Source organism: Camelus dromedarius, chromosome 1 (assembly GCF_036321535.1).
Source record: "Camelus dromedarius isolate mCamDro1 chromosome 1, mCamDro1.pat, whole genome shotgun sequence".
NCBI lineage: Eukaryota > Metazoa > Chordata > Mammalia > Artiodactyla > Camelidae > Camelus > Camelus dromedarius.
Genome location: NC_087436.1, coordinates 43,840,499 through 43,864,667, shown reverse-complemented (window position 1 = coordinate 43,864,667; position 24,169 = coordinate 43,840,499). Strand labels below are relative to the sequence as shown.

Here is a 24,169-nt window from a genome sequence, read left to right as displayed (position 1 = left end):
AAAAAAAAAAAAAAAAAGTCCAGCTGGGTTTAAAAAGAGCCAAGCAGACTTTCTCAATAATGAAAAATAGTCACTGATATTTATAATTTAATAGAAAGGTTAAACAGCTGATTAGGCATAGTTCAAGAAAGGGTTATTAAAATGGAAGGGAAATGTGAAGAAATTAACCAAAATGCAGCAGAAAGATAAAGGGATAGAAAATATAAAAGAGAACACGAGATTAGGAGGAAGGAAGAAGGTCTAGCATCACTGGTGGGGATTCTAGGAGAACAGGAGAGTGAAGGAGAGGAAACCCTCTCAGTCAAGTGAGGAAAGCAAATCAAGGAGGGCATGATCCCTTGCGTCAAATGCTGACAGGTAGGATGAGGGCCGTGAATTGCACTGCTGAGGTTAGCAGTGTGAGTTCCCTGCAAATGTAGCTGAGTACTGGGGTGAGGGCTTGAATGGAAACGTGTATTCGTTTTCTGTTGCTACCTAACTAGTTGCTACAGGCCTAGCAGCTCAGAGAGACATGCATTATCCTGTCACACTTTCCCTGGGTCAGAAGTCTGAGTGCAGCTTAGTTGGTCCTCTGCTCAGTGTCTCCCTGGCCTGGAATCAAGGTGTTGGCCAGACCGCATTCTCCTCTGGAGGCTTGGCAAGGGAAGGCTGCACTGCCAAGCTCACTAGGTTGTTGTAAAATTCATCTCCTTAACACTTCTAGGGTTGAGTTCCTCTTTTTTTTTTTTGCAGGCTGAGGTCCACTCACTGCTCCTGGAGGCCACCTGCTGCTTCTTGCTGTGGGAACCATCTTACGGCCCCTCTCTGCCCCTCTCCTTAGCTGAGCCTCTTGAAGACCCGCAGGAGACCATCCTCTCCATTCCAGCAGGTTAAGAGGGAGTTTTATGTAACATAACCTAACTCAGAGTCTATTCTAATGAATAAAAGCCACTTAAAACTTAAATCCACTTTCAAGGGGAGGGAATTACACAAGGGTGTGATCCATTGAGGGTTACCTTTGCATGTATTTACACAAAAGGGTTTAAAAGAGGAGTGAGGAAAAGAATGGGAGGCAGAGTGTTTAGAATACTCTGTGCATTTTGCTGTAATAGGAAAAATAAAAACTACATGGTGGGTAGTTGGAAGAATTGAAATCAAGAGAGATACAGAATTTTTTTATAAGTGGGAGAAATGACAGCATATTGATGAGAGAGTAACAGAAGAGATTGAAGAAATGATGATATAGGGGAAACAGTGTGGAGAATTGTTGATGCAGTGCCTTTGAGTAGGTGAGAGGGATGGAATCCAGGATACAGATGGAGGGAAAGTAGATGGAGGGAAAGCACGGAGAATTCATCCATGGTAACAGGTGAGATGGCAGAGTCCTGAGTGCAGTGCGCATGGGCACGAGTAGGTACGTAGGTAATAATGTGAGGAAATTCTCTGTTGAGTCCTTCAGTCTAGCTCTTCTTGAATTTCTTTCTTTCTCTGTCCCTATGACCAGAACCTTATCTGAGGTCTGCATGATATCTGACTCCAGTGTTGCCCTACATCTTCCTTTAAGACACTAGTGATCTTTCTTTTTTGTTTGTTTTTTTAATTTTTTTTTAATGTGGGGAAGGTAATTAGACTTATTTATTTTTTAGAAGAAGTACTAGGGATTGAACCCAGGACCTCATGCGTGCTAAGCATGCACTTTTTACCATTTGAGCTATCTCCTCCCCCCACTAGCGATCTTTCTTAAACACAAATTTTATAATATCCTTAACTTGCTTGAAATCCTACCATGAAACACTAACAAACAAGGAGGGAAAAAATAAACAAAGGATGTGAATAGTGAATTCACACAAAAAAGGAAATATTTTCACTCATCAAATTGCACATATGTTAAAAGATAATACTTAATTCTGGAAAGGTTGGAAGAAACTCTCTTATAACTGATGAAGGGAATGTCAATTATGACACCTCTTATGGAAAGGAACTTGACAATATGTAATGTTCATTCTTGGACCCAGTAATTCTTCTTCTACAAATCTCTAGTGAGGAAATAATTAGAAATGTGAACAAATGTTTATATGCAAGCATGTCTTTCATAACTTTACTTATGATAGTAAAAAATGAAATAATTTTTCAACAGCACAGAAATAGTTTTATATATTATAATTCATCTATGTGGCTAACTATTCATCCATTTAAATTGTATACTTTCAAAAATATTTAGTTATAATTAAAATGCTTAATTTAAATTATAAAATTTAAAGTAAAAAAGCAGTCTATAAAATAGCATTTATAGTATTGATCACAATTTCAGTATATATGTACATGTAAATAGAAAAGGTAATATGTGTATAATATATAAAAATGTTCATTGCATTCTTCTCTGGCTAGTGAATTTGTGGTAGTGAATTTTATTTTCTTCTTTATCATCTATATTTTCCAAGTTTCTTGCAATAAGCATGTATTACTTATACCAAAAAATAGTATTGAATAAGGAATTCAAATGATTCTCTTTTCCAATAGAAAGTCCACATTATTGGGTGAGCACACAGGGCTTTCTCCTTTTGCCCATCACTACTCCCAGTCTTGTAACAGACTCTCTAGGAACTCGGAACTGCTCATAGTGTTGGTTTGCAGTCCACTCTGCCTCCTCCCACCCTGGAACAAAGATGCTTTGTCTCTTGGTGAGTGTTTTCCTGCATCTCTTTTACCTACAGGAACAGTTACCTCCTGTGTCTTCTCATCCTTGAAGACTCACCTCAACCAACACCTTCTTCAGAAAATCCTCGCTGGTGTCCTTCCTTCTCATTCTCTCCTCCACAGCCTAGGTAAGTTACCCTTCCTTTGTCTCCTCAGGTGACTGAGCAGCTATCCCTGTGTGGACATCATGGAGGCTAAGATACTCTTGTGTCGTATTATCTACCCTAGAGGTGAATCACAATTATCTGCTGTATTATTTATGTATTGCCGTGTGACAAATTACCCCAAAACTTAGAGGCTGGGAACATTTATCTATCATCTTGAAGTTACTAGAGATCAGAAACTGGGGAGTGACTTTGCTGGGTAGTGCTGACTCAGAATCTCTCTTGAGGTTGCTGCCGGAAAGTCAGTGCGATGCCGTCAACTGAAAGCTTAACAAGGACTGGAGGGTCTGCTTCCAAGCTTTCTCACGCGGCTGTGGGCAGGAGGCCTCATCTTTGATGGCTGTCGGACAGAGGCCTCAGTTCTTCCCCAGGTGGGCCTGTCCGTATGACAGCACTGTGGCTAGCTTCAACCAGATGAAGAACCCAAGGACGAGAGACGTAGAAGTCACAGTGTCTTCTGAACCTGGCTTCAGAAGTGACACACCACTGCTTCTGTTAGTCACACAGACCAACCCTGGGACCGAGTGGGAGGAGATCAAAAGGGCATGAATATCAAGAGTCAGGGTCATTAGAGGCCATCTTGGAGGTGACTCTGTCTGTCTCACTGGCCTGAACTCGGTCTTGTGCCCCTTGCACTCCCCCACCTCCCCCACACTTGCTTAGTGTAGTGTCTGCTTAGCAGTTGGTAGTCAGTTCATTTTAGTTTGAATAAGTGAGTAAGTGAATGAGATATCAATGGTAATTTTATGCATTTTATATGCTCAATAAGTACTTATTAGCTAACTACCTCTTGCTATGTAAGGCAAGAAGCAATAATAAATTATGTCTTAATTACAGAAGTAAGGAATGTCTGAGCTCTCCAGCCTTCAGAAAACTATTCTGCAATAAGGTGGGGTGTGGTAGATAAGTGGATGGACAGATGGAAAGTTGGAAGGACATAAAGATAGATGCAGTTCCCGTCAGTCCCATCTCTATATTTTTAAGGAAAATTATTTTGCTTTGTTGTGCTTACATTTTTCTAATTTCTTCCCCCTATTCTTTAATTTCTCACAGCAAAATTGATACTAGGAAATTTTCAAGCAATTTTTAGAAAAACTCCATCATTGTTTTTCTAATTTGAACTAAATAGTTAATTTTTACTTTAATCTTTTGTGTGTAGAGTTGTGAAATGACAGGATTGTAAAAGGCTAAGTTTCAGGAGTTGAGTTCAACGGAGGAGACTTAATTTCTGTCCCTTCAGACATCAGAAATGTCAGGCTTTTGTTACTGTCTTTCAACACTGCCATTGTTTTGAAGATGATGCTTGCTCTGTGCAGTTTGCATATGCAGATGCCCTTTGCCTGAACAGTTCTGTAGGAACGAGGTATAAAGTGTAAGACGCAAGAGAAATTGAGAGAAAAAAAAATAAATCTCTTTATTATGGTGCCTAAACCTTCAGTGTACGGGAGCTTTGCAGCTGCACAAGGAGAAAAATGCATTCAAAACCATAATGCCAGTGTGAATAATCCTTTCTCGAATGCTGCTTGCAGACTGCTCCAGCTTTGTCAGGTGAACTTGAACCGGGCCATCAGATTGGCCCCTGTTCCCATCGCACACCCTGTCTATCACCTCAGGGCATTCACCATCTTGACTGTTGTTTAAAGAGAACAAGCAATCCATCATTGAACCAGGGAGTCACTTTCTCATAGAAAAGTAAAATCAGCATGTGACACTACTCAGCCCTAGTGTTTTGCAGATTAAAATGATACATGGCGACTCACGTGTTACTAGGAAGATTAAGTCAGTTATCTTGTTCCACTGCCCAGACAAAAGAATTCCCCTCAAGCAGTAAGTGGGAGATTTACAGAAGCTGAAAAAGTTGGTCTCAACTATACGGCGGTAAAACAGAGAATTTAACAGGACAGAAAATGAATGTTACTTTACATCTATGCACCTTCCTGAAAAAGATGGTACAAAGAAGACTCCATCCCAAAAGAGGGAGCTGTTAAATCTTTGTACAAGCGTCTGCTGTTTGAGGTCCCAATTTTATTACCAGAGATGGACACACAATGTATTGTCTGACTGCCTTAGCAATTGATTTAAATATGGTGAAATGAATGAGCAGCCGCTGGCCCTGAGGCAGTTAACTTCATAAGAGTAGGTTGCAAATCCTGCAGCTACAGTATCAAGTTATTAACACCGTTATTCCATTGTGTGATCTACACCGTAATAAAATTTTAAATGAACCTCCATACAGAAATGAGTTCACAATGGAAGGCTGGGATTGCAGCCCTTAATTTACCAAACTGAAGCAAATATTTATCATATTACAGAAAAAAAGTATTTCTTAAATAATTGAATTTGTAACTGTTATTTTTTTAAGTAATTTTCAAAAAGAAAACAAAAGTAAGTATCAAACTGTTTAATTTTAGATTAAGTGCATTAATTAAAATTAACATAAGAAAAATTCATTGCTTTCTAATTAATTTTTTTAACTTAAAATAATCTTAAAGTTTAATTTGTGTTTTTCCATTTAGATCTTACACTAAAAATAACACAGTTTAAAGACAGAATTATGTTTTCCCTTAGGTTCTCATGAATTTTAAACAACACCATTGTTAGAAATGTCTTCTTTGTTTACATTTTGCCCATATTTTGCCACGACAAGTCCTTCCTTAAAGGCTATTTTTCTAGTCAAAGGGATTTCAAATTGAAGAATGCTCTCTTTTGTAACTTCTAACTACATTTTTAAACATTTCTTGTCTATAGCCAGCTATATGTTCTGTACATATTCTCTAAGAATAAATGACAGCACTGGAATATGTAAGTTTTCTCTGCCAGGGACAAACACCAGATTTGACCTTCTTTTCCTACACAAATCACCAAAAAGGAGAGGGACTATTTAAACACTTTTGTTAGACATTTGACATGGTCTTTTCCAAATAACAGAAGGACCCACAGCGACTGGCTTTGAAGGGCGGTATTCCCAACGTGTTTTCAATAGAGAACATTCTGTCTGGGCTGAGCACCTGGATCATGTGCAGCGTTCCCTTGGGCTGGGCAGCAGTCACTGAGCCACCTGCATCAGAGAGGATGGTATATGAAGGACGGGAGCCTCTGGCCAGCTGTATCCTTCCCCAGCCTTTGGGGCATGTTTGTGTAGGAGCCAGGCCAGGACAGACTAGCACACAGGCATCCATCTCTGTGGCCATCCTCTTTGCCCCACCCCAGATGAGTTAGCAAGATCCTTCAATGGTGTAGATAAAGGTTAAGTGCAACGGAGCCCACTAGCCTTTGAAACATGCCTTGTGCAAAGACTCAAAGCCATAAATTGTCTTGACAATGGCAATTTAAAATATCCAAGTCCTAGGACTTTCAGACAAGCACCAAGGAAGATGACCTGAGATTGAGCTGGATATTGGTGTAAGCTCCATAATTCATCATGACCTTGACAACCTACTGCAAAGAGACCCGAGGTCCTCCCCTCCTTCCTCCTCTTGTCCCTCCATCCCGGCAGCAAGGCCTCTGCCCTGTCTGAGCTGAGCAAGGACACACACTCAACAAACGAAAATTATTCCTAGACTTCTTGAGACAACATAATCACATATAACGGCAAATTAAACTTGGCATCTCTAAAACTCTTTGTTGTTAAGTATCATCTTTTATTATATTCAACTCCTGGTTATTGGAGGGGAGGTGGAAAATGCAAGCAGTCCAAAAAGAAGGCTGTTGTTTAAGATCCATCCTATAAAGGCCAATAACACATTGTTGTTATTTTTCAGTGGCTGACATAGTAACTGATGAGTGGGAGATAGACAGCCCCAAATTGCCCCGGATGTCAAGAAATGCCAGATTTTGCCATCAATAACTTAAAAACTAAATTACAAGGCAGATCAAGATGCACTCAGTGCTTGGCCATTTGGTGTACTTCTTTGGTGGTTTTTGAATATATGCCAAAAATGCCTTTCTCAGAACTTCTACCAACCAGAGTGTATCTCAAATGCTAAAATGGTGAACTAAAAAAGATACTTGAGGAAAGTTAACTTTTTATAAATTTTAAAAATCAGTCCAATTATCAGGAAAATACTGTTTTCAGGAAGCATTTTATAGTTTGGTACAGCTGACTCATGCAATTTGCTAGAAGACAGAAGAGACCCTGCCAAGCGGTTTGTGTATTTATTGCGGTGTTTCCCATTGGAAAGACTAGTTATATATTCCACTCTGCTGAAAATGGCTTCCCCTTTGCCCCTGCAAAATAACCCTAGAGTTATTCTCTCTTTCAAATGCTAACATCATGTTTCTTATGAAAAGAGCTAAAACTCAGAGAGCCACAGGTCCCTAAGTCTAAATTCAGAAGTATGACCTTTTAGGAAATAGACCCTTTTTTTGTTTTTTGAGAAAACAGTTTAAAAATCCAGACTGTGAATGACTGCCTCTCAGTTGGAAAGGTCACTTTGAGTGCACTGTCCACAACATTAACTAGAAATGACCCTTGTCATCACTCTCAGCATGTGGGACAGAAGAAACAAATGAAAAAACACACCCGAAAGATGTTTTCTAGAATAGGCCACTTGGATAATAGATGAGACGCTGTGCTTGTGGACCACATGGGCTCCTGGGGCATTGTTCCCACTGTGTGTGAGTGTGCTGGGTGGCTTCACGATGACAAGGCCGTGGAGAACTGCAGCATCTCAACTGGACCACCATCGCAAAGTGAAGAAAACGTCGTCTCGGTTCCCAGCTAAGAGCACTCCCTCAGTAAGTGTTTCAAACTTTGATGTTGTCATTTTCTTGATTACAGATTCCTTTCTAGAAACATTTTTAGGAGAACAAATCAAGGAAAATGTTTTCTTCATTTAATGTCCACATAGTTTTCCCCCCTTCTATGTAGCGGTTGTCAGGAAGGACTTCCACTAAGCAGAATGTGTTTTTTTCTGGCCAGGGTGAAGAGAGTTAAATTATAGAGCCAGCTGGTTGCTTGCCAGGGAGGTTGGAGAGGAAAGAGTGCCCTGCCCTCAGTTTTCTTCCCATATTACCAAGCTGCTTCTTATAGACCCTGGCCCCATCTCCTGCACCCTCTCCTCTTTCTCCCTTCCTAACCCCTCTAAGGGGTAGGTAATATTAAAATTAAAAAGAGAGAACTTCTGGCACTGAACTAATTCATAAGGCTACACCCATTCTCCAGCTTTCCCTCTTCTGAGAAATGACTTTTAAACATCAGCAGGTGGTCAGGTCTCTTCCAATTCCACCTGCAGTCACTCTCATCAGCCCTCTTGAAGGGAAGAGTGGGATGAAATCACAGGAATGTGCCCTGGCTCTGCCACTTACTAGAAGAGTGGCACCTAGCCTCTCAGAGCCTTAAGTTCCCACATGTAAAATGGGTGTAAAAAGACACACCTTGAGGTGTTGTGAGGATTGGAGGTAACACATGTGAAGGACTTAGCACAGTGCCTGGCACATTTTGGTGTTCAGTTAAGGATGGGATTTTATCATGGTTATTATCTAAACTCTTTCCCCTTTGCAGTCCTGTAGAATTCATTTTCCCAGACCCACTCTCAGTAACCTTGGTGGCCAAGACCACTTAACTGCACATACCCTCAGTCCCTCCCCTAGACCCAGGGAATAGTCTCAGTTTGAAGGAGAAGTCGTTTCTAACCAAGGTGCAAAGTGGGAAATGCAAATAACAAAAACAACAACAAAAATAATAGATTCCATTCATGGAGTTATTTACTAATGCTTATTCATCATTATCATGTCACCTGGAAATATATTTAAACCATATCAAATTACTATTTTTTAAGTCAAAATAGTCTAACATTCGCAGGTTCATACGGCTCAGTCTAAATAGTACTGAACATCATCCTCTCTTTCCATCTGTCTCCAACCTCATCTCCAGGTAGTCCCACATCCGCCCAGCCTCTCCTGACTTCAATTCACCAGATATGACATGCCCTCCCACAACTGTTTCCCCAGGCTCTTCTCTGTGCCTGCAATAGCCTCCCCTCCCTTGGGAAACTTATTTGTCCTTCAAGACTCAGCTCAAGTGTCGCCGCCTCAGGAAGACTTTCTCTGACTCTCCTACTCCCCTCTGGTTACACATGCACACAAACACACACTTGCACATACACACACACACACACAGAGGCTCCATTACACCATCACAGACCTTTATGGTGGGACCTCAATTGTACAGTAATTACTTGTTTATGTATCTGCCTCCCCCATTAGATTATGAGCACGTGAAAGCAGAGATTGTTGAGTTCATTTTGTCAGCCCCAATGCCTAGCCTTGCACTTGGTCGTTAATAAGGCCTTGTTGAATGAAAGAATTAAATCATTAAAAATCACAAGATTAATTAAGAGTGTAGTTTTATGATTGACCCATTGTGGCATAACTCCTGGTGTAATACAGTATTTAACATTGCACCATGCACATTGCACGTGTTCCATAAATGTTTATGAACTGAATGAATGAATGATGGCAGGTGAAAAATCTCTTAATTAGATCCAGAGGGTCCTCTTTATTTGTACAATCCAAATAAGAAAGGCGTTCTCAGACACTGAAAAAAGCTATGCCGACATCTTTGTCTTACAAAAGACTCATCTGAATGATAATGAGTGTGGAAAATGGATTACCTCCTGGGTGGACAGGTTTTCTTTGTTTATTTGTTTGTTATTTGTTTTTGGAGCTTTTTTGTCTGGGTAAAAAAGTGAAAATGCTTGAGTGCTTTATCGCTTAGGGACGTTGTCCCCTCTTTTCATGATTTTGATTTTAGTGCTTATTTAATTAAGAAAATTAAATTATTTTGATACATGAATTAAAACTGAAAAAATAATAGTTCCCAGGGTTGTATTAGTGTAGCTTTTTATCTTAATTTGTATATCTACCAATCATACAACTCTGGAGAAACTCTTCACCGTCTGTTCTTGGGTCCTGGTGATAAGATACTATCTCTAGGAGTTTTCTACTATGAGGTGACCAAACTGTGTCAGTAATCTAACTTTTAAGGTGATCAATAAATGTTGCTAACCCTCGTTATATGTTTTATTACATAATATGCTTCAAATGAAGCTCTGAATTATTTTAGAAATAAGCGATTTATTGTTCTTGGCTCAGAAACCCAGCATTTTAAAATGCATTAAGAAGGCTATTTTTCAAGTTTTGTGAATTAAAGAGTGTGTTTCCTCCTTCAGCCAGAGCAGATAAGCATTACTGAGATTAGGGTACATCATGATACTAAAATCAATTAAAGTAGAATTTAAGGGAAAAAAATCATTATCAGGGATAAAGAGGGATTTTAATTGGGATAGTACTGAGTCTATAGATCAAATTGAGAATCTAATAAAGTGTCTGCCTTCATTTTTGATGTTTGATGATTGACAGCTCTGACGCCCCACCGCTCTTCCTTACCTCTCTGCCCCACATCCGGAAGAGCAGACCAGAAAGCCCAGGTGCTCTCTCCTTTGGCACCAGCAGGAGGTTAAAAGAATGCAAACTGCAGCTCATGGAAAGGACTTTCACACCAGCCCCACACTCTAAACACCCTAAAACCCTTCGCTTAGTCTTTCCTGCCATTTTACACTTACTCAGGAGGTTGCCTTGTTCTCCCCAGAAAGCCTTATAATGTGAGTAATAATCTTCTCACACCCTTTTGGTGCATGCGTGGCATCATCAGTTTTGACTCCAAATTTTGGAGGGAGCAGGGGATGCATTGTGCATCTACAGAGTGACCACAGTCGGGGAAAAGTGACATTTTATCAATTCAGAATTCTGATCCATGGGTACCATACATCTCTCCATTTATTTAAGTGTTCTTTAATGTTTCTCATAAATGCTTCCTAGTTTTCAGCATGCACTTTTTGCCCATATTTTATTAAATTTTTCCTAAGTAGTTTATATTTTGATGCTATTTACTTAGTATTATTTTCTTATTTCAATTTCCAATTGTTCTTTACTATTACATAGAAACATAATTGAAGTGACATCAGCAAGATGACCAATGGTTCTCTACCTTCATTCCCCACCATAGTACATTGATTTTTCCTGTCATCCATGGATAAGAGTCCAGGAGCCCCACAGAGAAACTCAGTGTGCCATTGGAGCAGAAGAACCCAAGAACAGATGCATTAAGAAGGTAAGAGGAACAGTTTCACTTTGCCCCCATCACTCTTCTCCTAAGGTTCAGTGCCAGGAAAGACCCCCACAGCCATGAGTTCTTTCAATGAAAAAACTGAAATCTTGAGAGTCTGTGTCTGGGTTCCCCAGCCATGCAGGATTCTGCCCAAGAGACCCACATCTTCGTCACCTCACCCCGATCACTAACATAATCTGCAAGCTTCAGTGATTGGGAGAGGCTGAGAGTATAGCAGCCAGGGCTCAGAATTTATCAAAGGGATGGTACTAACAACACTGTGGTTCTACCTACTAACTGATTCACAGACTGTCAGAAAGCCCATCCATGAGAAACTGTTGATGCCTCAGTGCAAACCCCCAACAGACCCCATGTGGACCCCCAGTGCTCCCAATGCCTAACCACCCTCCTCCTCGCATAGCCAGCTTCTGTGGACAGTGAGAATGAATCTTTGCAGATAGCAAGTAAGCAAGCAAGCATAGAAAGCCAGTCTAATTCTGTGAGACAGGATGAAGGCTCACAAACTTGAGCATTTCAGAACACTTCCCTAGGGAAGACAAATGGGAGACTCTCAACACCTGGCCAGGCTTTGCAGGCTTGAGAGAAGGCACGTTAGTGGTGACCACTTCTTCAAAAGTAAAAACAGCAATAGAACTTCCAGGAACATGATACTACCAAAGAAACACAATAATTTGCTAGTAGCTGACCACAAAGAAACGGAAGTCTATGAATTGCCTGACAATTCAAAATGATTATTTTAAGGTCACTCAGTGACTACAACTCAGTGAGTAAACAGATAGACAAGGTGACAAATTCAGTAAAACAATGTGAACAAAACTGAGAGTTTCAACAGAGAGACGTAAACTATCTGAAAGAGACATTAAGAAAGCAATCCCATTTACAGTAGCATCAAAAACAATAAAATATACAGGAATAAACTTAATGAAGGAAGTGAAAGATGTATACATGGGAAACTGTAAGATGTTGTTGAAAGAAATTAAAGAAACAAATAAATAGAAAAGCACCATATGTTCATGAATTGGAAGAATAAATATTGTTAAGATGACCATACTACCCAAAGTAATCTACAGATTCAATGCAATCCCTATCAAAATTCCAATGGTTTTGTTCACAGAATAGGAAAAAACCCTAAAATTCTTATGGAACCACAAAAGACCCCAAATACCTAAAGCAATCTTGAAAAGAAGAACGAAGCTGGGAAGCATTACACTTTCTGATTTCAAACTATTTTGCATAACTATAGTAATCAAGAACACAGAAACAAACATACAGACCAATGGAACAGAATAGAGAGCTCAGAAATTCCATCAACTAATCTTTGACAAGAGCACCAAGAGCACTCAAATGGGGAAAGGATTGCCTCTTCAACAAATGGTGCCAGGAAAATTAGATATGTACACGCAAAAGAATGAAATTGGACCCCTATCTGATTCCATTCACAAAAACTAACAATACAGAGGTTCCTTTAAAAATTAAAAATAGAATTACCATATAATCCAGCAATTCCACTTTTGGGTATTTATCCAAAGAAATTGAAAACACTAACTTGAAAAGATGAATGTAACCCCAGAGTTCACTGCAGCATTATTTACAATAGCCTACATAGGGAAGCAACCTAAGTGCCTATAGATAAAGGAATGGAAAAAGAAAGTATGTATGTACACAATGGGATATCATTCAGCCATAAAATAGAATGAGATCTTACCATTTGCAGCAATGTGGTTTGACCTTGAGGGCATTATTATGCTCAGTAAAATATGTCAGACAGAGAAAGACACCATGATCTCACTTACATGTGGAATCTAAAAAACAACAACAAAAATCACACACACACACACACAAGCGTATACCAGCTTTCTCTTCTTTCTGTTTATTTAATGTTGTGGTCAAAGAAGAGAGAATTAATTTCCCATTCACCCTGACTCAAATGAGATAATGAGGTTGGGACTGGAGGTTCTCACTGCCAGTCCTGTTTGCCCCAGCAGGGGCTTTAAAGTGACTTTGAAGCAGATGCCAGGTTAAGGGCAAATCCTACTAGAGAGTCTAGATTTGCTTAGATGGGAAAGGAAGAAATTTCCCAGGGATGGAGCTGAAACTGATTGAATTGATCTGAATTTGAGAAGCAGGAAATAAAGAGGCAGTGAGATTACTCCTTGACTGGTCGCCAGGTTTCTCGGTGTCCTGAAATTGCTGCCTCTTTATGTATTGTAAAAGTGAAATGAGGCCTGGTTTAAAGAAGGGAGTCAATACTCCAATCTGGCACATACCAAATCTACACCTTGACAGAACCTTAGAAGGCTTGTCTCAATCATATTTGATGTCTGTATTGATTCTTTTTCATTACCTGGGTAATACAAACATAGAATTTCATACTCTATTGTACTGTATATGGTACAAAGGAAAGGGGCCTCCCTTACCCCACCAATCCAGTCTCATTCCCAGTGTCTACTATTACTGTTTGGTTTGTACTCATTCATTCTTTCATGTGTTTTCCTATGCTCATATGAACATATGGATACAAATTTTAAAAGATGTTGATATTTTTATTAAAATTGAATTATTCATACATAATGTTCTACAGATTGGTATTTTCATTTACTAAGATATTGTGGACAATTTACCTCTTCCAGATTTTGTCCAAGGTAGACTTTACCAGGAATAATGTAAATAAGAAGCATTACCATGATTAATACAGCTGCCCCACAAAACAGCCCTCCCAGATTATATATGTGTTTTTTAACCAAGGCCATCCAGAAATAATCCTTCATATTTGTTTGTACTGTCTTGTGCCACAGTTCATAAGTGCCCATCCCAGAGCTAATGCCAAGCTGGCTGCAGAATCATTCCAGTTTTTTTTTAAATACAGATTCTGGGCTCGAGCTTCAACAAGTCTCATCCCATAAGTCTGGAAAAGGAGCTGGGAATTTATAAATATAACACTAAGCAATTCTGAGAATCAGCCAAGTTTGGAGACACTGGAACCACCAGTGTTTCCACATTAGCAGTGTCGGTAGTGGCAGATGAGCTTGTGGTCACCCCAGCAAGTCAGCTCGCTTAGCGACACTCCACCCTTAGGGCAGTGCGTAGTATTCCCCGCTGTGAAAGCACCGTAACTTATGTAACTGTGCCCACTGATGAACACTTAATCAGTTCCATTGTTTTTTTAAAGCAACACTATAACAAACATCTGAGTGTCTGTTTGTGTGTGTGTGTGCAGGCAGAGAGAGAATAAAAGTTTCTGTAGGGTAACTTCTTAAATACGGAGTTTCGGGTTCAGTGGGTATATGCTTTTTAATTTTTGCAACAACTCCAAAACCACACCACATAGACTCTTCTCTTGTTCCATGGTGTATTATAAAAGGACTTTATTTCACTTCTCCAAAGAATTATATTAATTATAGTTATTAACTATAAATAATGTCATTCTAAAATCAATGGTAGTTACAATTATTGTACATTTTTACTAATCTGTATTTTTCTTTGACACTTCAATAGAACTCATTTTTTTAACCTTTCTCAATTAATACTTTTATTTTTTATTGAAGTAAATTGCTGTACAATATTATATGTTACAGGTGTACAACATAGTGATTCACAATTTTTAAAGGTTATACTCCATTTATAGTTATTATTAAATGTTGGCTATATTCCCCGTGTTTTACAATATATCCTTGTAGCTTATTTTATAAATACCTAACAGTCTGTACCTACACTCCCCTCCCCTTCTCCTGTCCCTCCCCCCTCCCCTCTCCCTACTGGTAACCACTAGTTTGTTCTCTATATCTGTGGGACTCATGTTATCTTTGAAATAACTAAAAATCTAAATCCTGTATAATTTTTATACTTAAAATACCACCACATACATATGTTACTGAACTAGGCCCATTTACCCAATAGCCAGGAAGCCAAACACTGAGACATGTAGATTTGCAGCAGAGAAGAGGTTTATTCACAAGGCAGCCAAATGAGGAAACAAGAGAACAAGTCTCAAATCCGCCTCCCCCAAGGTGAGGGGCTTGGGATATTTATGGGATAAAGATGAGGCATAGGGAGTGTGGGGAAACGTGATTGAAGATAAGAAAAAGGTGAAGTCTCATCCGTCTGTGCAGACACAACAGGTGCAGCTCAATTACAAGCTTCTTGGTAGGAGGGAAATGGCAGTCATGCACATTCAGGGTGGAGTTTTTGGCCCTCTTACCTCAAAAGGTCACCGAGAGCAGACACTCGCACATGCCCAGTCAAAACTGGCTCAGACTGGACACAGCTGACTACAAGTTCCAGAAAAAACAACCTGGGCAAACATCTTATTGTTTAGGCTGCCTGACGCTTGGAGGACAGGCAAGTTTTTGTAAAAACAATTAAAGTGGCTTGATCAGTGAAGATGGGTTACAGTTCGTAATTTATCAAGCAAGTTAGGGTTTAAAGGATCTAATTGGTGACTAGCCTCAGCTTCACATTTGGCACTCATCATTTTCAAAAAAATAACAAACTAGCGACCATCTGTTAGGACTCCCTGTATGCCAACATTACGTGGACTAGCTCATTTAACTCTATTTGGAAATTAAAGGTACTTAAGTCCACAAGCTAATAAACATTAGAAGTGGGATTTAAACCAAAGCTGACTGATCCCCAAGCCCAGGCATGTGAGTGTTTGAATTTAACTTTTCTATTTACTGTGATAGAGCAATGTGAATGGGAGCTTGAGTATATTACAACACATATAGAAAGATGTCACTATTGCCTCTTAAACTGTTCAAAAATTGTGCTTATATAGAATATATCCTGACTCCCTAACTCCCACCTTGCCAACTACCTCACTTCTTCTCAGCTCTTCGGCATGCTCTTCCCAGCTGTGGAAGAGTCTAGGCACAGCTTGAAACAATGAAATATTGTATATATATTTTTAATGGATTGTTCAGGCAGACCCTTTTATGACCACATCTATGATGAGGATTGGGGGAAAGGTTAACATTTTAACATACTACTTTCTTCTTCTTACCAAAAAAAAAAAAAAAAAAAAAAAAAGGCAGGGATTGAGATGTGTCTTAACCGTATGCACACAAATAGGAATTTAAAACTAGTTGTTCTTTGTCTATAGAAGAGTTTCTTCATTCATCAGCATTAACTCAACAAATATTTATTGAACTCTTACTATGTGGGAGGCACTGTTAGGAGTGCTGGAGACAACATCAAAGCACGAGGGGACACATATCCTACTGGAGATTACATTCTGGTGAGGGAAAACAAGGTAAACAAAATAAGTTAGCAAAATAGTACACTCTTTGGTGATCAGTGTGAGAAAAATAAAAATGGTTGGACCTTTCCAAAGTAATGTACATAACTGGACAAGAGTAAAAGAATCATATATGTATTCAATACATTGTCTCCACCTGAATATCTAAAAGTCTATCAACTTATAAAGGGAAAAAGGTCATTTGTTGACTCAGATCTCTCGAGTCTCTGCATTGTAAGGGGAAAATCAAACCTCTTTACTAAAACATCCATATTTTTGTAACTTTTAATGAATTTCAGTGGCAGAGGAGTATGCTTCATCCAGCCTTTGAAAAATAAGTAGTATTCTGAGGTGAAGCTAGAAGAACACTAGTTCATAAGGAATGAAGTAAAATTCCAAACTGCTATTCTTGGGCTGGTTCATTCAGTTTTCACCACCTCTCTGCCACTCTACAACTTTCTGCTCTGAGGCCCACCCTCTCCCCTCTTCAGCAAACCAGACCATCATGTTAATAAGAGTTGATTTGTAAATAGCGTCTCCCCCACGCCATCCCCACCCCCCTTTGGCCAGGCTCCTACTTTCCTGCTCAATGGCGCAGATGCGGCTTCGCGCTGACTGGGACCAGGCAGCTATTAGCAGCAAATCCAGTAAGGGAAATTAATGAAGGGGACAACTAATAAAAGACAGCTCAGGACAGCCAGACTAACTTGCTCCGAGCAGTAATTAACTTTTTTCTTTTCTTTCCTTTTTTTTTTTTTTTTTTTTTTTAGCTCATGAAGGTAAATATGCCATCGGCACTGGTCCAGTCTAACTCTTCTTTATTAAAAAGGAGAGAGCAGAGCTATTCATGGGGAGCTGAGACTTAATCTGTTTCCCCTCCAAGAAGAACAATTTTAAATTACTTGTGTGATGTGTTTGTAGATCCATGATGCCAAAATCAAGAGACACCTTTAAAGACGAGGTAGAAAGGAGGCAGGTGAAGAAATATAAGTCTCTGAATAAAAGAAATAGTCATCCCCTGCTTGGAGGCAGCTGGAAAGAGAGAATCTTTTCTAAAGTTTTGCTTTTCTTCTCCCAAAAATGATTGGCTTCTTCTGTTCAATGCAAGTGGTAAATAAAAAACAAGATTGGATTTAAAGCACTGGCAAGTCTTAGACATCAGTGTTAAATATTTGCCTAGCTTGAGGGATATTTCAGTTGCCTTCCTCACACCTCCAGTTTCCACTGGTAAAGGCAGTTATAAAAGGCAACTTGAAATTTGGTTTCTCCATCTATTTTTGAAAATTTACATAGCACTTCTGAGGATATGTCTTCTGAAAATATCCATATCAATATAAAACCGTTAGGGCTTATCCAGAAGTGTTTCTAAAAACAAACCTATTGTATTTTATTAAAACTTTGAAAATCAGAGCTAGAAGAGACTTGGGAAATATCTAGTCTTATTAGGTTTCTCAGGCTGAGAGACTTACTCATGATCACACAGCAGATCAGTAGCAAAAAGGACTCTCATCAGTTCAGCCTCTTGACTCAACCCAGTGCTCTGGCCTCCCCAGATTGAAAAGTGTCATCACATATTCTAAGGAATTAATTAATTATAGGACTTCAGTTAAATGTGTGATTTAACTACGCTGTCCCCTTATAGGCTTGGGTACAACAGGATCAAAAAACACTATCACACTGAGTTTTTTCCATAGCGTCCCAGGAATCAATCTACTCTTCAAACTAGCCTCCAGAACCTATGGAAACACCTCAATCACATCCTGGGTAGAATGAGGCAAACACATAATTATATGTAGGGCTCTCTCAAGAATAGATGTCTTCTTCATTCAAGAAGGGCAGGTACCCAGATAGTGGATGCCCTCCTGCAAAATTGCCGTCAATCAATAGCACTATACAAAGAGACTACAGCTCCATATCATTATTTCCCACAAGACAGCAGAAAGGCTGGGTGTGGCCAGTGACAGAACTTTATACATGCTTACTCCTACATCAGTAGTATGGAGAAATAAAAATTAAAATTTATTAAAATAAAATAGAGAAAAATGGAGACAAACAACACTGCTTTAAAAACAAAGAAAGAAGAATAGTGGTATATACTTAAAACTACTGAACAATACACTCAAAAATGGTTAAGATGATTTTTAAAAATCACTCGGGATGGCTATAGACTTTGAGGCATAAAGCTTTCTTGCACAACAAAAATTAAAAATAAAAATGGCTTTTATAACAGAATCTGCAAGCTATGCAGAGGTGACCCACCATGTTTTACAGACTTTTTGTTTTGCTACAAATAAGTTTTACAGTCTTCAAATAAATATATGTCCATATTAATCTAAGTGGGCTGTTATATGCAACAATAATCATCAGATATTAGTAGCTTTTAACTCACAAAGTTTTTCTTCCTCAGTAATATCCATTGTGAGTTGAACTGACTCACAACAACCATTGTTCTTCACATAATCACTCAGAAGCCCAACCAGCTATGCTATTTTGGCCTCACCATCTCAAGAGAAGAGGAAGATAGAGACCAGAGATGGAGCCCCACTCTACTGTAAGGGGCCTGAGCTTGCACCTTCGGGTTGGAACATCAGATACTGGTGGAGACTAGAAATGTCCTCCAACCTATCCAGCAGCAGAATCTTGTCTTGATGGAATGAAATGAAATCACAGGCTTTGAATAAGAGTTCCAGAGTAGGATACAGATAGTACCAATGAAATTCTGTTTCCTAGAACATAAAGGAATATTGCCTAGTGTATATAAGCCACTCTCAGGACAAAAAATAGTCCTTCTCAAACAGTGATGCAGTGCTGAAGGGCGATGGCTGAAGGTTGTGACTGTTACAGACTCTGAGACACAGTGAAGATACCATGTGGTGTAATCATAGCTATCTGGTTTAATGTTAGTAGGAGACTCCTAATCTCTTCAAATATGCTATCAAAATTCTAAAGTGTGTCATGAATACCAAAAAGTTGAGAAGCCTAACATTTATGAAAACTCTCCTAGTTCCTTGCAAAAGATCTTGTAACATCACTTACTTTGCTGGGGTAGAAAAAGGGAGACATTGAAGAAAATTGAACTTCGGTATCTTTTCAGTGGAAAGATACAGAACTAGGAATCATCTGGAGAGCTATGACCAGTAGCTGTCAATGTAGGCATTTGCTCCAGCCTGCTTTGTAATGTATTATCACCATTGTTATCTTATACACGTTGTTATCAAAGACGTGAGTACCCGAGAGTTTCAGAATAATGTGAAGGTGAAGTGGGTACCTCTGGCCAGTGCCTTCATCAGTTCAGCTTCATCTTCTGTGATTTGAAATGATTTTACTCTGGGAAAACTCTCGGAAGTTTACACAACTCTCCCTGGTGTAGGGGAGCAGAACAGTCTAACATTGCAGAACAGTTTTGCCCAAATAGAACTTAATCCTATTTAAATTATTTGCTTACAGAAAAATAAGACTCAGTGTTCGCTACACTCTTTCTGATACTTCCCAGACTGAAGATGTCAGATGGCCTCTCCTAGGTCTACTGAAAATGACAGAAACTTTCTTTGCAAAGCCACCACAAGCTCTACTGGCAAGGCTTTACTATGCAGTGCCCATGTGGCAGATATAGTGAAACATTTCCTTCTAATTCAAGAGAAACACTGGATTTGAACTCAACACTTTTATTTGCTTTACTGCCCTATCAGCAAAATCGTGTTTTCTTTGTCTATGCCAAGGTGCTGCCATGGCAATTTTGAGAGTTAAGGAAGATATTCTTAGTTTAGATAGGCTTGATTCAAAAAACATTTTTGATCATGTCCTAGGCACTCTAATATAAAAGAAGTATTAATGTATTAATACAATACTTATCTAAAGTTTATGGTTAGACTTTCCTCCACATAGTTTCAAAGGTATGTTCAAGGTTTTACCTCATTTGATTTCTTTTCCAAATTATCTGGAAAATAAGGCAAAATGAAAATCATATCTTCACATTGAATCAATCTTCTTGTATATGTTCACATGAACTGTTTCAATATATGTAAAAGGTAGAAAAAAACACAAAATCAAAGTTATTCCAGAATTCCTCACTTTTTAATTATTTCAGTGCATGGCAAGATTTATGTCTTATAGAAAGAAAGCAAGCCCGTGGGGTTACTCTTTTGTCACAGTGGCACTAGTTTGGCTTCTTTCTGCTATTCTTATACCAGGGAGGCAATAAACCCCCTTGAGAGTCATAGAGCTGCCTGTGGAGCCCTGACAGCGCAGAGAAGCTTTTATACCAAAACACAATGCACAAAGAGATCATAAACACATTTGAAAAGGAAGATGACCTCTTTGTCACAAGGAATTAGGCTTTATTGCAAGCTGCTCCCATGGAAACCAGCCCCCAGTTTTCTCTGCTTATTTTGTAGGTTCCTGTCTGCATTTAACGTAGACTTCAGCACTTTAACTTAATTGTTTCTAGATGAAGATAGCTGAAAGTCTTCAGCTCTTTGCTCCATTGTTTAACGTCTCCAGGTATGCTTCCAGGTCCTGGAGTGAAAGGAAACGAAGGTGATGATAGAATCATTAGAAAGGAAGGAGAAATTAAGGAAAATACTGGTGGAACAGTCTGTTCTACAATTCAATAAGATATGTACTTACTGAATCCTTGAAAGCCCAGCTACAGTCCCAACAACCTCTCTTGGAGATGTGTCCTTTGAAATAACTAACTTTTTGCCTCTTGATTTCTTACACCTACAGTATCTACCAGGTAATGTGACTCGAAAGGGCCCTCAAAATCGAAACAAAATTAAAAGTATGTTCCATCGGGAAGAATCTTGGATCCCAAGTCCTTTTGTTTCATAAGAAGTGTGATTTTTGTGAGAAATTTGATATGAATAAAACTGATTGCTTATACAGTTACAGCCTTGAAAAGAAAAAGGGAAAGATTAAGTTTTTTTTTTAAAGTTGATAATGAGCTAAACAACCCTGAAGCTCTGCATCCAAAGCTGGTGGGACACCAGAAGAATGGCCTGGGGTCCAGCTCAGTAAGATGCGGGAACTCGGAGGAGGGCCAGAGAATGGGACCCTGGTAGCACAGGGACTTCGCGGATCTTCCTCCTTTCCTGTTTGCATCCCGCCACCTCCCTCCTGGATTCCTGCGCTCTGGTCCCGTGAGGCTGAGCGTTTTCTCCCACAAGTGAAACCTACCCAGGGTGGAGGGCAGAGCTGGCACCTGTCCGTTTGCTCAGGCAGCACCGGCCTTTCACATGATGTTCCTAGTCAATAATCCAAGTTGATTTTTCCCCTCTTCGCGCTTGAGGGGCTAGAGAAGCCAGGTGCGAACGAAAGCAGACAGAACAGGAGCACTCCCATCGCCTTCCCTCCTCCCGCGACCCTGGCACCGAGAAGGGGGAAAAAAAGTCATTTATTGTAGCGCACACACCATCAGGATTCTTTCCCACTCCATCCTCCGATTCACGCCACCTTGCAGGAAAATAATAGCTCCGGACACACTGGCTTTCCCGATCTGTTATTCGGATGACTGAATTTCTTTGCTCCTCTCTCCGGTCGGGGACCATCTGAAACTGCCCTCAAGTTGCGTTCCCAGGGGACCTCCCCCCTCGCCCGGATTCCAGTCGGGGACCAAAGAGCAGCTCAATTAGGCGTCCTCCGTAAGACGACCCTCATCCAGATTGGATAAACCAAACTGGGAAAAGAAAAACGGGTGGGGGATGAGAACAGCTCCTGTAGGCCTCGCCCCTCCTTGGCGTCGGCGGACCCCTGGGGGTGCCCACTGCGAGCCACGTGAGGAGGCCCCAAGGGAGGAGCACCCCCACCCAAGAGCTTTGGAAAAGAAACTGCCGAGAACAATGAACCCCGAAGGGCAGAGGGAGGTGGAGGAGGGAGAGAAGCCTAGCCTTCCACCCTCTCCTCATTTTTTTTTTTTTTTTGGACATTCTTTAGGTTTAATCATTAAAGTGGATCCTTTAAAGAAAGAAAAAAAAAAAAAAAGGAGCCCTCAGCTTAGCTTCTGACAATCTTCACCACACACTGTCAGCAAAGTGAAAGATCTGGATAGAGCTTTGTTGCTTCACTACCAATAGCAGACTTGGGGAGACCAAGCCTCCGATTTCTGGCCACATCAAAGCAGTGATTATGCAAATACCCATTTTTTTTAAAGAATAAAATGGAGGGGGAATTATTTATCACACAATGAACCCCCTGCCAGGGCGGGAAACAATAGATCAGACCAGATAGCCCTTCTAGCCCCAGGCTGGGGGAGCGGGCAGGGGGCTGTTGGAGCCCTCACGTTTTATTGGTCTAACCTAATTTCACTAATTCTCTTTTCACACATTTTCTTTTGCAGATTCGGAGGCCGAGACTTTCACGCTCCCGGGAGCGCCCTGCATTGGCGCGATTCAAGGGCTGCCTGCTTTATTTAATTAATACATTCAAAGCTCGCCTGGGACCCGAGAGCCTGGGGGTGGAGGGAGAGGCCGAGGCCGGGCGTGTGGAGGAGGCGCTTTTAACGGGTTCCAGGTGTCGATGCCCAGAAGTCACAATCTGCCCAAGGCTGTGCGATGCAGGGAGTGCAGGCGGCGGGCGGCGGCTCGCTACTCCCAGCCTCTCCAGCGGACCCGACCCGGACGCTAGGGTGGGCGCGGCTGAAGCGGGCCTCGGGCCTAGATGCACTTCGCGGGTAACGGGCCGATTGGACCCTCGCTCCATCCTGGCCAAGGCCTCCTGGGGCCTTCTGACAACCTCGCCTCCACCCGGCCCGCACGCCTCGACCCGGGAGGGCTCCCACCGGGCTCCTGCCCCAGTGCGGCCGGGCCCCGGGCGCCCCAGCCTGGGCCTGGGCCCTGGGCCCGCGGCAGGCCCAGCGGTTGGTAGCCCGCCTCTCTGCTTCCGTTTTTTCTTCCTTGTTGGCCTTCAGATGGATTTATTTTAAATCTAGTGAGGGGGAAAAAAATCAGCCTTAACAAGGCCTGGGTACTTCAGGACAAATAAATACAACCAGTGCCCGAAGCCTGGAGGCGCCGAAGCGACGCTCCAACCAGGACAAGAGCAGCTCTCGCACCTCTCCGCTCTTAGGTAAACACGCGCCGCGAGCCCTTGGCGCTGGAAAGAGCTGGCAACTCGGGCGGTTTGGGACTGTTATCAGAAGAACGTCTCCATGGCCTTGCTTGAATCGTCTCTCAGCAGACAGCTTCAGAAATAGAATGGCTTGACTCAGATGCCCACGCGCCCGCTTGGCGCAGACACAGACAGCTCGTCACAGGGAGGTCACAACGTGGGGAGGGAAATGGATGGAATGGAAGAGCGCCTGTGTTCCCTAGTGCTGAAGCTCCGAGCTGGAGTTCTCATTCCCACAGAGGAGGGGAGAGGACGGCTGGGCCTCAGCCCACAGGCTGTGGAGGTTGCAGCGGGCTGGGAAGGAGAATTCCCAACGCGCGAGGCAGAAAGAGCATCACTCTTAACTGCTGAAAGTGATTAGACACCATAAAAATTAATTGCACCAATTTAGTGTAAAACAAGGTCTTCTGTAGATGGGGAAGAAAAAGCCTGAGATGGCAGGTGGTAGACAGAATTCCTGCCACGTATGTCATGCTACTGATGTGTAAAGGGACCTGCAAGCTCTCATTGAACGGGTCTCGTCCTGGAGAAATTGTGTGGAGGTAGCTGCTAAACTCAGCTAGGTCTCAGGTGAAGTTGTAAGCTGTATTACTCTTACTCAAAATTACGATTATTGAACCCTCTCCCTATCTGTGCATCTCCAAATAAGCCGTTAGGGTCATTTGTTTATGGGATCCCCTCGCCAACTGAGGTTTCCTGCATTCCTCTGGAAGAGTACCTGCACCTGAGGATTTGCCTCCACAGACCTGTGTCATGAACTGTTCCCTTGGCAAATTTCCCAGAGAAGCATCCTACAGCCATCACAAGCATCATCATCCCTGAGAGAACAGTTGTTTGGCATTAAAACTGTGATGTCTTAAA

General features: G+C 41.0%; 1 protein-coding gene across 1 annotated transcript; it reads left to right on the top strand.

Moving 5' to 3' along the window:
• Window positions 1-731: 731 nt before the first annotated feature.
• On the top strand, window positions 732-24,169 carry LOC105089925 (uncharacterized). Its single transcript, XM_010981103.3, has 4 exons — window positions 732-868; window positions 2,694-7,577; window positions 10,849-10,953; window positions 22,539-24,169. Exons 2-4 carry the CDS (start codon window positions 7,482-7,484, stop codon window positions 23,121-23,123), a joined length of 786 nt encoding a protein of 261 aa, XP_010979405.2. The 5' UTR covers window positions 732-868; window positions 2,694-7,481; the 3' UTR covers window positions 23,124-24,169.